At 58.4% G+C, this 13,245-nt stretch overlaps 2 protein-coding genes across 5 annotated transcripts; one reads left to right on the top strand and one right to left on the bottom strand.

Moving 5' to 3' along the window:
• Positions 1-579: 579 nt before the first annotated feature.
• LOC132427149 (F-box only protein 44) lies at positions 580-6,559 on the bottom strand. Of its 4 annotated transcripts, none has more exons than XM_060014341.1 (6): positions 6,438-6,559; positions 4,829-5,100; positions 3,259-3,385; positions 3,016-3,111; positions 2,773-2,908; positions 580-1,703 (listed from the first exon to the last, which is right to left on the bottom strand). In XM_060014341.1, exons 2-6 carry the CDS (start codon positions 5,091-5,093, stop codon positions 1,560-1,562), a joined length of 768 nt encoding a protein of 255 aa, XP_059870324.1. In that variant the 5' UTR covers positions 5,094-5,100; positions 6,438-6,559; the 3' UTR covers positions 580-1,559. The 4 variants fall into 4 exon arrangements, with proteins under 4 accessions (XP_059870324.1, XP_059870297.1, XP_059870305.1 ...); XM_060014314.1 differs by lacking the exon at positions 6,438-6,559 and adding an exon at positions 6,060-6,139; XM_060014322.1 differs by lacking the exon at positions 6,438-6,559 and adding an exon at positions 5,281-5,372.
• Positions 6,560-6,597: 38 nt separating this feature from the next.
• On the top strand, positions 6,598-12,747 carry FBXO2 (F-box protein 2). Its single transcript, XM_060014301.1, has 6 exons — positions 6,598-6,731; positions 9,730-10,104; positions 10,564-10,693; positions 10,765-10,860; positions 11,311-11,449; positions 11,665-12,747. The coding sequence occupies exons 1-6, from the start codon at positions 6,710-6,712 to the stop codon at positions 11,797-11,799; spliced, it is 897 nt and encodes a 298-aa protein (XP_059870284.1). The 5' UTR covers positions 6,598-6,709; the 3' UTR covers positions 11,800-12,747.
• Positions 12,748-13,245: the final 498 nt, after the last annotated feature.

Below are 13,245 nucleotides of genomic sequence, written 5' to 3'. Positions count from 1 at the left end.
CTGTTGCTTGATTTCACTCCCTCTTGCGGCAGCAGGGGTCCCAGGAAAGCCTTATCTGAAACTCTTGTCTGGCCTCTTATCAATTTCTATTGATTAAGGAGGCCAAGAACCCTGGTCCGTAACAGTCCTTGCCCTGGTTGAGGCCCTAATCTAGCGCACTGTTGAGTCAGATAATGCAATTTAACAGTAGTTATTGAGCACCTACTGTGTGCCAGACACCATTATAAATTCTTTGGCTTTGTCTATTATCAGCAAAGCTCTGGGCAGTGAAAAAAACAACAGTAAGTAGTGCCTGGGATGGCAAGAGTTGCCCAAGATATCTGCACACTCCACTGCCAGCCTGCGGCCAGGCCTCCAGAGGAAGGTGGCAGTACTGGAGGGCTGCTGCGTGCGAGATGTCTGCAGCTTGTCCAGGGGTCTGTCCCAGGACCCTCATTCTTCGAAGTCTGGCTCCTGAAATGTCAACCCCTCTCTGTACCTTGGACAGAGCCATATAAGTTGCAGCTTCTAAGGCAAGGGGCAAGACCTCCCATGAAGTTTGCCTTTTCCCCCAGAAAGCACAGGGCACACGTTGGGCTGGGAACACCTTTTATTTGGCCACATGCATCAGGGGTAGGAGAACTGCTCTCTTTCCAGCAGGAAGGAGAGGCAGAAATGTGGTCCGACAGGGTGGGGAGGTCCTGGGAATGGCAGTTCCAAGGGTAGGGTAGGTGCTTGGAATGCTCTCCAAGCCAGAGTGCCTGGCCTAGGCATGGAGGTGGACAGGTGGTCCTTGAACCGCCCCCCCCATCCCACTCATCCAGGGCTCACACATCCCAGCTCTCAGGGCCCGACCCTGCCCCTCACCTGCCCTGGGTTGCCGTGTGCAGGATTCCAGGGGGATCTTTTGGAGAGCCCTGCCCTCACTTAATACACATGTGGCTTCTGGGGCTTCACTGACAGTGAAGAGAGTCCAGACTTGGCCGGGACCCCACCCCACCCTGGGCCTGCCTATCTCAGACCAGGCCTGAGCCTCTGGACCAAAGCCACCTCCCTAAGCAGGCGGACAGAGTGAGAAAGCCTGGGAGTGGCAGAGAATGGGGCAGAGGATGGGCCAGCAGAGCCATCCTTCCACTCCCAGACCTGTCTGAGCTACATCATCGCTCAGCATCTGCATTACGCAGGGCAGCCACAGGCTTGCCAGATGTCCTGACTGTCCCAGGTCTGAGGGCCCTCAAAGAAGACAGTGAGAAATGACCCAGCAAGGGAAGGTAGACACATAGATCTAGGTTACCAGCAGAGCTTGGAGACCCTCCCTCAGAGGCATCTGGGGGAACACCATGCACCCCCCCAACCTCAGGGGCCCCCTCATTCAGGTTGAGACCCCCGGGCAGAGAGCTAGCTACCCATAACATATGAAGGCTGTACAAACGAAGAGGCTCCATGAAGAGGCAACTGGGGGGGGCAAGGATGAACTAGGAAGTCTGGGAGAGCCTGGCCTCTACCTCCCCTTCCCAAGCCCAGCCCATCTCTGACAGCAGTTTATCAGTTGGGGTTAGGTGGCTGGGGGCTCGGGGGCGTCATGGCAGTGGGGGCCCGATGGTGATGCTGCTGTTGGTGACCCTCGGGCCGTACCAGCCGGCCCAGTAGTGAGTGTCCACGCCGCCGTGCTGAAACCAGATGTAGCGGACGCCGGGTGGATAGTTGGAGAACGTGTGGGAGACCTGGGGGGCGGGGGCAGGCGGAGGGAAGGAGAGCGGTCAGGGGAGTTGACCCTGAGCGGGGTACTGCCTGAGGGGGTGAGGGGACCAGGATGGGCTGAGGTCTCAGTGCTCAACCCAGAGTCAGCAGAATGGAATTCTAGTCCTCAGTCTGATTTGGGGCAGACCACCTCCCCTGTCTGTGTCTCCTCAGTTTCCTCATCTGTAAAATGGAGCAAAATCCTGCTGGGTCCACTCCACGGGATTATCTAAGTGCAGATCAAATGAACTGAAGGAAATTTTGCAAGCTGCCGAAGGATGTCCAATACACTCATCACTGAGCACACGTGGCTATTTAAGTTAAAATTAATTAAAGTTGGATAAAATTAAAAATTCAGTTCCTAGTCGTACTATGAACTGGCTCTTATTAAGTTTTCAATTGTCACATGTGGCTCTTGGCTACCAAACTGGACAGGGCAGACAGACCATTTCTTTCTTTCTCTCTCTTTTTTTTTTTTTTTGGCTGTGCTACACCGCTTGCAGGATCTTAGTTCTCTGACCAGGGACTGAACCTGGGGCCATGGCAGTGAAAGCGCCAAGTCCAGACCAGGGAAGTCCCAGACAGACCATTTCTATCACTGCAGAAAGGTCTACTGGAGAGCACTGGTCTGGATCAGAAGTTGGCAAACTATGGTCTAGGGGCCCACTGCCAGTTTTTGTAAATAAAGTTTTATTGGAACACAATCATGCCCATTTGCTAAAGCTGCTTTCACAACACAACGGCAGAGCTGATGAGCTGAGTAGTTGTGATACAGTAAAACCTGCAAAGCTTAAACTATTTGTATCTGGCCTTTTAAGAAAAAGTTCACTGAACCCTAACCTAGATAATAGTAATAACTGATATTAGTAATTAATAATAGTCAATCTTTTTGAACATGGCTTTACCGGCATCATCTCACTGATAATCTTTGAGAGCTCAGAGCAGCCGAAGCCCAGGTAAGAAGCAGCAGAACTGGGATCTCAACTTGGGCCTGTCTGACTGCAGTCTCAGCCTTGGACAATGTGCCCCCTGTCCCCTTCCCGGCTCACACACCTCCCTCCACTTGGCATCGCTCTTCTGCTGGATGGTTGCTGGGTCTGGCTGGAAGGTCCCCAGAGGCGCATGCGCTGACGACAGGAGCTGAACACAGAGCTGGTACTTGGACCCGCAGTCTGGCCTGGCTGCGAACCTGCAGGCGGAGGAAGGGCCCTTCAGGGCCTTGGAGATGGGGGGGCAGGGTGCGGGTGGGGCACCTGAGTGGCAGGGCCCCCCCAAACCCTCGCCCCAAGCACTCACCAGTCCTTCACCTCGATGTCTGGCCGTGTGGTGTCCATCAGCTCCTCCCAATACCCTTCAGCCTTGAGGTCCACCACCTGGGACTTGAGGCAGGTGCTGGGGGTGGGTGGAGGGGTGGGAGGGGCTGGGGCTCACCACTAGGGCACTGGGGGGCTAGGACTGCCCCTCCCAGAGCAGGAGAGACCCCAAGGTGCAGTGACTTGGGCTTCCCCCCACCCCGCCCCGAGACCCCTCGGATCTTACTAATAAGAAGTCACGAAGTATTTCTTGACCTGGTCATTGGGGAATTCCTGCCTCTGGTCTCCAGAGAGCTCCTCCACCTTCCACTCATCGCCTCCATTCACGTCCAGGCTCCAGAACTCAAACCCCTCTGGTGGGAAAGCAGAGTTCGTATCAAAGGGAAGCCCCTCAGTGGCCGCCTCCCAAGTGCCCCTTGCTCCTGGCACCTCTCCCTGGATTTCAGCAGCTGCCCTCAAGCCCCGTGCTGGGGAACCCTGCACATCAACAGTGCCTGCCTTGTACTAGGTGCTGCCTGTGTGCCAGGCACCATGGTAACTGATTTCTACTGGGAATCCTGATGATGGGAACAACCAGACTACTTCTGGGATGGAATGCTCTGGTGCCAGTCAGACAGATCTGGGTCTAGTCCCGGCTCCACCAATACTGGGCTCTGTGACCTTAGGCAAGCTACTTTCTCTCTCTGAGACTTGGTTTTGTCCTCTGTAAACCGGGGTCAAGAACAGGGGCCGGCAAACTTTTTCCATAAAGGGTCAGAATACTTCAGGTTTTGTGGGCTACATGCTGACTCTATCACATAGTGTCTTGTTTTGTTTGTTTGTTTAAGATTTTTTTTTTTTTTTTTTTTTTTTTTTTTTTTTTTTGCGGTACGCGGGCCTCTCACTGTTGTGGCCTCTCCCGTTGCGGAGCACAGGCTCCGATGCGCAGGCTCAGCGGCCATGGCTCACGGGCCCAGCTGCTCCGCAGCATGTGGGATCCTCCTGGACCGGGGCACGAACCCGTGTCCCCTGCATCGGCAGGCGGACTCTCAACCACTGCACCACCAGGGAAGCCCTTTTTGTTTGTTTTTTAAATAACCCTTTAAAACCATAAAAACTATTCGTAGCTCCTAGGCCAGATTTGGCTTATGGACCATAGTTTGTCAACATGCTGGTGAAGAACATGGCCGTTGGGGAGTCAAGTGAGGCAGGCATCTGAAAGCTGTGGACAACTTGGGGTTGTTTTACTATCATTTTGCTCCAGAATTTGGCCACATAATAGAGATTGAGGTTCTCATGCCGTCAAAGTGTCTACTTAGTCATTTACAGCACAGCAAGGGAAAAGAGGGGGCTCTGGATGACCGCAGAAGTTTTGTTTTACCTTTTGTTGGAATGTGCTGGGAAGAAGACCGGATCTCTCATTCTCTCATAAGCAAAGCCCCCTTTGTCTTCTGGGCAGTCCTAGTAGGCCTAGTCCTGGAGTCTGGGAGCCAGGCCAAGAAAATATGGCTCTGACTTCCTGGTCTTGTGTCTTGGGCACAATTCATTCCAACTGGCCAACATTCCCTCTCCTAGGAAAGGTCACTGGGGAAATAACCTTCAGAGTGGAATAAGAGTGGAACAATGCCACTCTTGGCCTCAGTTTTCCCATCTGAAAAATGGGTGCCTAATAGTACCTACCTCTTAGGATTATTGTGAGAAAGGAATTAAACCCCCCAAAGTGCCTGGCTGGCTCATAGTAAGTGCCTAATGAATGTTAGCTGGTATCACGACAGTCTGTGTGTTTGGGGGCACATCATACCCAGTCTGCACCCCACCTTCGGCGCACGGGTTATGCAGGAGGTTCTTGTGGAGGCTGCGGAGGAAGTAGAAGACCTTCCAGTCGGCCACGGGCTGGTCCCAGTCTTTGGTAATGAAGCCCTCACGCAGGCATTTGCGCTTCCAGAGGGTCACGAGGTCGATGAGGTCTCGCCAGAGGCTGCAGACCAGGCGGCAACGCAGCAGCAGCTGGCGGGCAGGCACGTGCGTGAACAACTCCAACAGGATGTTCTCGGGCAGCTCGTTGATGTTCCCCACCGCCATGGCTCTCCTGTGGTTGTTGAAAGCTACACTACAGACCTGATCCTCTCCCCAGGACCCAATATTCGCAGCACCCCGTGGTGGTGGAGGTTCCCTCCCGGCACTGCCATTGACTAGCTCAGGAAAGTCACTGGGCCTCTCTGAGCCTCAGTTTCCTCCTCTGTAAAATGGGGCCAGGAACAATACTTACCTCCTAGAGGGGGTACAAGGAGCTTGGGACACAGCAGAAGCTCAGTAAAGAAGCTCAGAGCTCTGGTTGTTTTTACTGGCAGCTCACAATAGCCTCTAAGGGAGGCTAAGGAGGCAGAAGAGGTATCAGGATCTGCCCAAGGTCACACAGACAGGAACAGAGGGGAAAGGAGCCTGAGCCTTCTCTGAATCTAGAGCCAGCTTTTTTCAATAGGTCGGACGGTCTTTAGCATGGAAATCACAATTCGCAGCCCCGCAGCCTGTCTGGTACCTTCCGCATTCTCTCTCCCATCCTCAAAACGGAGGAGCGGAGATATGGGGGGGGGGGGCAGGGATAATTATCATTGTCTCCGACCGAGGTCCCAAGGGCCCTAGCCACTTTTTCGAGACCACGGAGTAAATGCTCTGCCTGGCTGGGACTGGAGAAGAGGTGGGCGATGGGGAGCGGGCTTTCCTATACCCCCACCCCCATCCCCGTGGCTGGGCTCCAGCCCCGGTGTCCCCGCGCGCCTTCGACTTCCCATCCCTCCTCGTGGCTTTCAAATGTTTCCCAAAGTCTAGGCTTGGACCCCTGCGCATCGATGGCGACCCCAGCTCTGGTTCTTGCTCGCGCCGCCTCTCGAGGCCGCGCCGCGCAACCCCGTCGCCTGGGCCTTGTCCGCGCGGGCCTCCCTCGGCGCACTGCTGCTGGGCCCGGAACCGCCGAGCCCGCCCGCCCGCCCGGCCCCCGCACCCCGCGTCCCCGCCCCGGCGCTCCCCGCGCCCACTCCCGCCGGTCACCTGCCCTCTGCCACCGCTGTGCGATCCCGCTCCGTAGCAGGGGCTGAGCCAGCCTCCGCCTGCGGTCGCCGGTGGATACAACCCCGCCCCAGCCCGCCGAGCCCCGCCCCGGCCCCGCCTCCACGGCCCGCTCCGGTCCCCGGCCCGCGGGGAGCACCCGGCTTGAGGTGCGCCCCCCACGGATGTAGGAAAATTACCTGGGGCGGGGCGGTGTCGTGCCGGGAGGAGCCTCTGCCCACACCCTCCGCATGACCCAGACTCTCCCAGACTCTCCCAGCCTCCTCCCAGCAGCCACCCCAGGAGGGTGCTGGGAGACGCCCCGAATCGGACTCCCACCCGCCCCCATTAAAAAAAAAAAAAAAAGAAACGACTCCCGACCTTTCTTGGCCTCCTGGGTCCGCCAAGGAACCGGGAGCCTCAGGCCTCGGGCCGATCGCTCCGGACTGTGGGGCGTCCCGGCGCGGGGCCAAAGGCGGGGCGGGGGCGGAGGCGGGGGCCTTTAAGAGGCGCGTCCGGCCGGGACCCGACCCAGACGTGAGCAGCGCCTGGACTCGCCGCCGCCGCCGCCGCCGCCGCCGCCACCGCGGGACTCGGACAGCCCGCCCGCAGCGCTCCGGGTCCTCCTCCTCTCGCGACAGCGCTCTGCAGCGATGGACGGAGACGGTGACCCAGGTAGCCGCCGCCGCCGGATCCACTCGCTCAGCCCTGGAGGGGTGACCGGGGCAGGCGGGCGAGTGCTACGGAGAGGGGGCATCAGAGAGCGAGGGGGCCCCGATACACAGAGCGACACACTTTCACCCAAGCAAAGCCCTTGAGACAGTCTCAAAGGAGCACAGTCCTCTGTCTGGTGTCTTGATCTGCTGGAGGCCTTGAGAGATGACAGGCAGAGAGGGAGGACTCCCGGGTCCCATTTACCCGGGAAATAGCGTATGAGTAATCCCACGTTCCCACCTCCTGAGGGTCTGTTGGACCCGGGTCTGGGACCTATCTGGGATGGAAGAGGCCACAAGCCTTTTTATTCCATCAGCTTCTTCCATTTGCCAACTCTGGGCCGTGAGATGCCTGAATCTCCATGAATTTCTTGGGGTTACTGGCTTCTCCTCACCCCATCCCAGCCTTCCTCCTGGGATGCCTTGTCTGGAGGGGCTGTCCTTCCTTTGGGTGGCTGGATGCCCAGTGGGAACCAGGCTGGTGGTGAGGGAGAGTTGGGACATCAGCTCTAGCCGATGCTCAGGGCCCTTTGAGACTGCCCAGTCATCTTGTCTGGCACCAAAGGTCCCCCGCTCCCCATCTCTAGAACTCTCCGCTGGGCCTGTAGGGGTTGCCTGCTGAGTCGGGGTGGGCACAAGACCTGCCCCCACCCCTTCCTCACCAGGCCCATCTGAGAGTGGCCAGTTGCTTGGGGAGACAATGGGAAACAGACTGATGCTCACTCAGGCAGCCGAGCTCCCCACCCCGTCCCTCCAGCCCTGAAAATCCTACCTCCTTCCGCTCTTGCCCCCAATCCGTGGCCCCCTTGCCCCACCCTTTATAGGGCCCCAGAATGGGTTCCTGCTTCTTCCCAGGGCCCAGCTATTCCCTGGACTCAGGGGCCCAATCCAGGTGAGTGAATAAGCCTCGGAGGCAGCTTCCAGGGGCCAGATAACTTTCCGAAGGCAACAATGTGGGGAGTTGTGTGTGCTCAAGAGGGGGTGGGGGGGCCTGTAATCAGATCTGGGGCCTTGAGTGCCAGGCCTGGGGCCAGGAGAGGGGACTGGGCGAGGTGCACCTTTCGGGGGAGCATCAGGTGTCCACCAGGGCCAGGGCAGGGCAGGGCAGGGGGAGGGGTGGAGAGGTGAGGGCACTGGGCCCAGCTCCCCAGAGAGCTGTGGGCAGCAAGATGGGCAGGTGACATGGCTTCAGGGCAGGCATTTTCCTCTCCGCCATCCCACAGTTCTGTGGTGTGACTTGGGAGAAGTCAGTAAGACTCTCTGGGCCTCAGTTTCCTCCTTGCCAAAAGGGAAGTGTGAAGCCCCACATCATAAAGATGTGGCAAAAAAAACAAAACAAAACAAAAAACTAACAATGAAGGGACTGTGCTGAATAATAAGATTCACTAAATAAGATCTACTGAGGACTCACTGTGTGCTCTGGGCTCCAAAGACGTAAACCCTGATTGGGCTCTCAGGGGGCTGAGAGTGTGCGCAGTGGGGAAATGCTGCATATGAGGAGGTGAAGGGCTGGCCGCCCAGGTTCTGGCAACACCCAGTCTTGGGTCTAGGCCCTGCTCGTTCCTCCCCTGGTGCCTGGCCTGTTTCCACCACCACCTTGGCTTTCCAGGGCCCAGCACTTAGGACTCCCCCACCCCCACTGTCCTAGGTCTGAGAGCAGTGGCCTCCCCCATCACCCAGAGTGGCTCTGTCACCTCCACACTGTCTTTCCCTCCTCCACTCGGTATCCACTTATTCAAGACTTCAATGGCCCAGCTGAGGCCAGCCAGGATCCAGGAGACAGTCCAGCCCACAGCTCCTGATATCAGTCCCTCTTCTCATAATTTGGAATGCCCTTGCCCCCTCCTCAGAAGAGTTGAACATCAGATGACTGTCTGATTGGCCTGGGATTACCCCCATTTTACAGACGAGGAAGCTGAGGGCCAGGAATAGGAAAAGGAGTGAAGAAACCTTCTTTCCCGAGCACTTACTACATCTCCCTATTTGATATACATGTTCTCTTTTAACGAGCTTCCTTCCCCCATCCCCAAGCCCCTGTTCTCCCTTCCCTTCAGGCCTCAGATCCCCGCATCCCCTGCCTGAATACCAGCAGTGTGACCTTTGGCAGGTTGCTCCCCATCTTTGAACCTGAGCATTTTCATCTGTGAAATCAAAATCATAACCCTCAACTCAACGAATCATTTTCTCAGGGCTGTGATGGTTAAAGGTGGCTCTGGAGCCAGACTGCCTGGGTTCGAATCCAGGCTCCGACCACTCACTTGCTGCGTGATCCTGGGTGTTTTTACCTCTCTGTCCCTGTTTCCTCATCAGGGAAATAGGGATGGTGATAGGGACAACCTAGAAGAGATGCTGTGAGGATTTAAAGAGTAAAAATTAAAACGCTCAGAATGGTGCCTAACACTTGCTAAGTGACAGGGAGCCAGGCAGGGCGCCAGATGCCAAGCATGGGGGATGAAGCAGTGAGTTTCCCAGTCCCGGTTCCTGCCCTCATTCCCTCAGTCTAGTCCCCGGGAAAGGTGTTTATAAACCGTCAAACCCTTGGACAAAAGCTAGGAAGGACGGAACTCCCAGCGGTGAGGTGAGAGGATGCTGTAGTAGGGGAAGTTGGGGAGGGCTCCCCTGAGGAGGGGGCCGGAGCAGGGATCTTAGAGGGCCGTTGAGAGGGCTTCACTGTGTCAGGAGTATCATCAGTTCCTGCTGTCGGCTCAGGTATGGGGTTTACTGGCACTGCAGGGGAAACTGAGGCCTCTGAGGCCACTCTTCAGACTTGGAGCTGATCTGTGGCCCCGGGCTCCTGGGCCTCCTCCACAGGGTCCCAGGCTCTGGTCACGGAAACTCCGGCGCCCGCTGAGGACTGTCCGAGCGCGGGTGGGGGCGGACGCCTTTCACATCGCGGCCGTGGCGCGCGGCGGGGGCAGTCTGGGGGGAGTCTCAGCCGCGCCCCGCCCGCCCGCCCGCAGAGAGCGTGGGCCAGCCGGAGGAGGCGAGCCCGGAGGAGCAGCAGCAGGAGGCCGGCGCGGAGGAGGCGAGCGGCGGGGAGGAGCGGCCCGAGGACGAGGGGGAGGAGGAGGAGGCCGCGTACCTGGACGAGCTGCCCGAGCCGCTGCTGCTTCGCGTGCTGGCCGAGCTGCCCGCCGCCGAGCTGGTGCAGGCCTGCCGCCTGGTGTGCCTGCGCTGGAAGGAGCTGGTCGACGGCTCTCCCCTGTGGCTGCTCAAGTGTCAGCAAGAGGGTCTGGTACCCGAGGGCGGCCCCGAGGAAGAGCGCGACCACTGGCAGCAGTTCTACTTCCTGAGCAAGAGGCGGCGCAACCTGCTACGCAACCCGTGCGGGGAAGGTGAGGGGTCGCGCCCCGTCAGCCCGGCCTGGGGAGCTCAGCTTCCCCTTCTGTACCATGGGCAGTAACAAGGCCAGCCTGCTTTGAGGGGTGGATGAGATAAGGCGCTTGGCGCAGTGCCCAGCACAGAGTAGCCCCAGTACAGACTGTAGTATTATCCTCCTGTCCTGCTCCGGGGCGGGGGAAGTCGGGGAGGCGGGCGGGAGTTGTCTCTCTCCCAGATCCTTCCACCCCCCAGGGAGCTGGGGCAAGACAGTCCCCGCGGAGGACCCTCCTGGGAGGGAGAGAGAAGCTGGGGACAAACAGGAAGTGCTCACCATTCACGCCCACCATCGTCTGCCCACCGCGACACCATTCAAGGACCACGTTCATCCTCCCCCCCACGATAGGGGCAAGAGCCACCCTGCCACACCCTCGCAGGGGCTGGGTGACCAGCGTGGGGCTGTGGTGTTCCTACAGAGGACTTGGAGGGCTGGTGCGACGTGGAGCACGGTGGGGACGGCTGGAGGGTGGAGGAGCTGCCCGGAGACTGCGGGGTGGAATTCATCCACGACGAGAGTGTCAAGAAGTACTTCGCCTCCTCCTTCGAGTAAGGAGAAGGGGGATGGATGAGAAGGGGGGGAGGGGACCTCCACTCAGTCCTAACCCCCAGTCTCCCAGGTGGTGTCGCAAAGCGCAGGTCATTGACCTGCAGGCTGAGGGCTACTGGGAGGAGCTGCTGGACACCACTCAGCCGGCCATCGTGGTGAAGGACTGGTGAGCGGCCGTGGGGGAAGGGGAGCGGGGTTCAGGGGCGAACTGGAACCGGCTACTCTGCTTGAGAGACTGCTGCCTCCCTACTCTAGAGCTTGCAGTCACGTGACCGTGGGTTTTCAGGAGAAGGTGAAAATCCATCTCCCCTCCTGAGTTTTAAATGTTGGCAATTTTTTTTGTTTTTGTTTTTTAATATCCACCTGCTGTCCCAACAAAAAGTGTCCCTGTGGGTTGGCTTTGGTCCCAACACTGGGTCTGGCCCATCTGGGGTTTAGTCCTTGGGTTTGGGCAAGTCACTTTCTCTCTCCGGCCTCGGTTTCCTTATCTGTAAAATGGGAACATTGGTATTTCCGGTCAGCAGGGTTAACTCCTGTAGAGGATTGGGCCCAGAGTACCCGCTCAGCAGGGCTGAAGCCTTCCCTGGGCGCTTCCTCCCTCCCTCCCTCGGCGCAGGTACTCGGGCCGCGGAGACGCCGGCTGCCTGTACGAGCTCACGGTGAAGCTGCTGTCAGAGAACGAGGACGTGCTGGCCGAGTTCAACAGCGGGCAGGTGGCAGTGCCACAAGACAGCGACGACGGTGGCTGGATTGAGGTGAGCTTGGAGGCCCGGGGGCGGTGGGGCCGGGCTCGTGAATAGCCCGCCCACGGCCCGTGTGGGCGGGGCAGGGTTGGACTGGCCGAGAGGCTGTGCTGAGAAATCCAGGGGCCTAGATGAGGGTCAGAGCGCCGGGGTGGGGTGGCTGGGGGAGGCCTCGGGACTCCGAGCCTGACCCTCCCTCCCCCTTCCCCCTGACTCCCCACCCACAGATCTCCCACACCTTCACCGACTATGGGCCGGGCGTCCGCTTCGTCCGCTTCGAGCACGGCGGACAGGACTGCGTCTACTGGAAGGGCTGGTTCGGGGCCCGGGTGACCAACAGCAGCGTGTGGGTGGAGCCCTGAGTGACCCCTCCTCCAGCCTCCCCCAGCTGCCTTGGAGGGCCAGAGGCGCGGGGGTAGATAGGGCTTAGTCGGTAGCATCCTGACCTTCCGCACCCGGCGCACTCCTCTCCCGTCCCATGCTCGAAGACCAGCCCCCTCAGAGGGAAAGATGGGTTTTGTTGGTATATATTTGCATCTAGAAAATAAGATGGGTGAGGGCGTGGGCCTACACTGGGCCCGCCGCTGCTGAATCCCCTGCACGTAACACTGTGCCTGCCACGAAAATGGGCGCTCAATAAATATTATTTGTCGGAGGAAGGAATGAATGAACACAGGGATGAATGAACTCCCCTCCCTTTGTTCAGTCTCTGTCTCTTGAGGGCCCCTGGCCCAGCCTGGAAAAATACTTGGTGGGGTTCCAGCTGCTCTGGTTTCCAGGGGCCCTTGGGCGGGTGCAGAGCCAGCCGGGCCTGGTCCCGCTGGACAAAGGCTGGGATTGTGAGGCCAGGGAGCGGGGAGCTGGGCCTGGCGCCCGACTGACACCCAAGCTGCCCAGAAGCCAGAACCGAGTGTGTGTGTGGGCCCCCCCTCCTGGCCTCTCTTGATCCCTCTCCCCGTTTTTTTTTTTTTTTTTCCTGAAGGCAGGATGGTGGGTGTTGGCAGCATCTCATCTAGGGTACCAATTCTCCTGGGCCCAGGGATGGATGCCAGTGGCTTGAGGTGGGGGATGGGGGGGTGACAGGCTGGGGGGCACAGGAAGGATCAGCTTGGTGTCCCTCTTCAGTTCATGCCCACTTCACGCTGTCCTCCTTGGCTTGGTATTGGATCGGACAGGAGTCATTAGCATCTGGTCTCATTGGTCATTTTCCAAGCCCTGCCCAGAGGCTGGCCCCTGGTACTGGTTTGAGGGGAGGGGTGGAGGGAAGGGTGTGGTGCTAGGCTCTGGACCAGGAACTCCCTTTCTGGCCTCCCCAGCAGCTCTCAAACCCAGCCCCCTCCCCAGGACTCTCAGCTGCTGGTCTTGGGGGTGGGTGAGGGTCTGAAACATCTTCTCTCCTCTCCTAAAGGATGACCAATAAAATCTCCATGCCCCTCCAGCTGTCCTTTGATTCTGAGCCCTGATGCCACCTGCTGGTCAGGTGGGCTTGCAGAGTTTAAGCTGGAGCCTGCCTGCATTTGCTCATTGGCTCATTCATTCACTCATGATTCCTGACGCCCCAACCAGGGGCCAGGCCCAGCACAGGGTCCTAAAGTTGCAGGGGTAAGTCAGACACTCCTTGTCCCAGGAAGAGTCACCAGCTTGGCCACATCGAGGATGGGGCCTCTGGGGAAGGGATATATCCAGTGTCACGGGGGCCTCCAGTCTAATGGTGGAGGCATAGCCCCTGCCCTGGGAGCATCCTGTCAGACAAGGAAAGACAAATCCCTGAGGACTCCCGGTCTGAAGGTGGAGGCACAGCCCCTTGT

This window comes from Delphinus delphis, chromosome 1 (genome assembly GCF_949987515.2).
Source record: "Delphinus delphis chromosome 1, mDelDel1.2, whole genome shotgun sequence".
NCBI classification, from domain to species: Eukaryota; Metazoa; Chordata; class Mammalia; order Artiodactyla; family Delphinidae; genus Delphinus; species Delphinus delphis.
Note: the sequence above shows the minus strand (reverse complement) of the source record. Positions and strands in the feature narration are given on the sequence as shown.

Coding starts and splice junctions, on each gene's coding strand:
- LOC132427149 (XM_060014341.1), bottom strand. CDS start 5,093: ATGGCGGTGGGGAACATCAACGAGCTGCCCGAGAACATCCTGTTGGAG. Junction 3,386..4,828: donor GCATAACCCGTGCGCCGAAG/GTGGGGTGCAGA, acceptor CTTTCCCACCAG/AGGGGTTTGAGTTCTGGAGC. Junction 3,112..3,258: donor TACTTCGTGACTTCTTATTA/GTAAGATCCGAG, acceptor ACCCACCCCCAG/CACCTGCCTCAAGTCCCAGG.
- FBXO2 (XM_060014301.1), top strand. CDS start 6,710: ATGGACGGAGACGGTGACCCAG. Junction 10,105..10,563: donor ACGCAACCCGTGCGGGGAAG/GTGAGGGGTCGC, acceptor GTGTTCCTACAG/AGGACTTGGAGGGCTGGTGC. Junction 11,450..11,664: donor ACGACGGTGGCTGGATTGAG/GTGAGCTTGGAG, acceptor CCCCACCCACAG/ATCTCCCACACCTTCACCGA.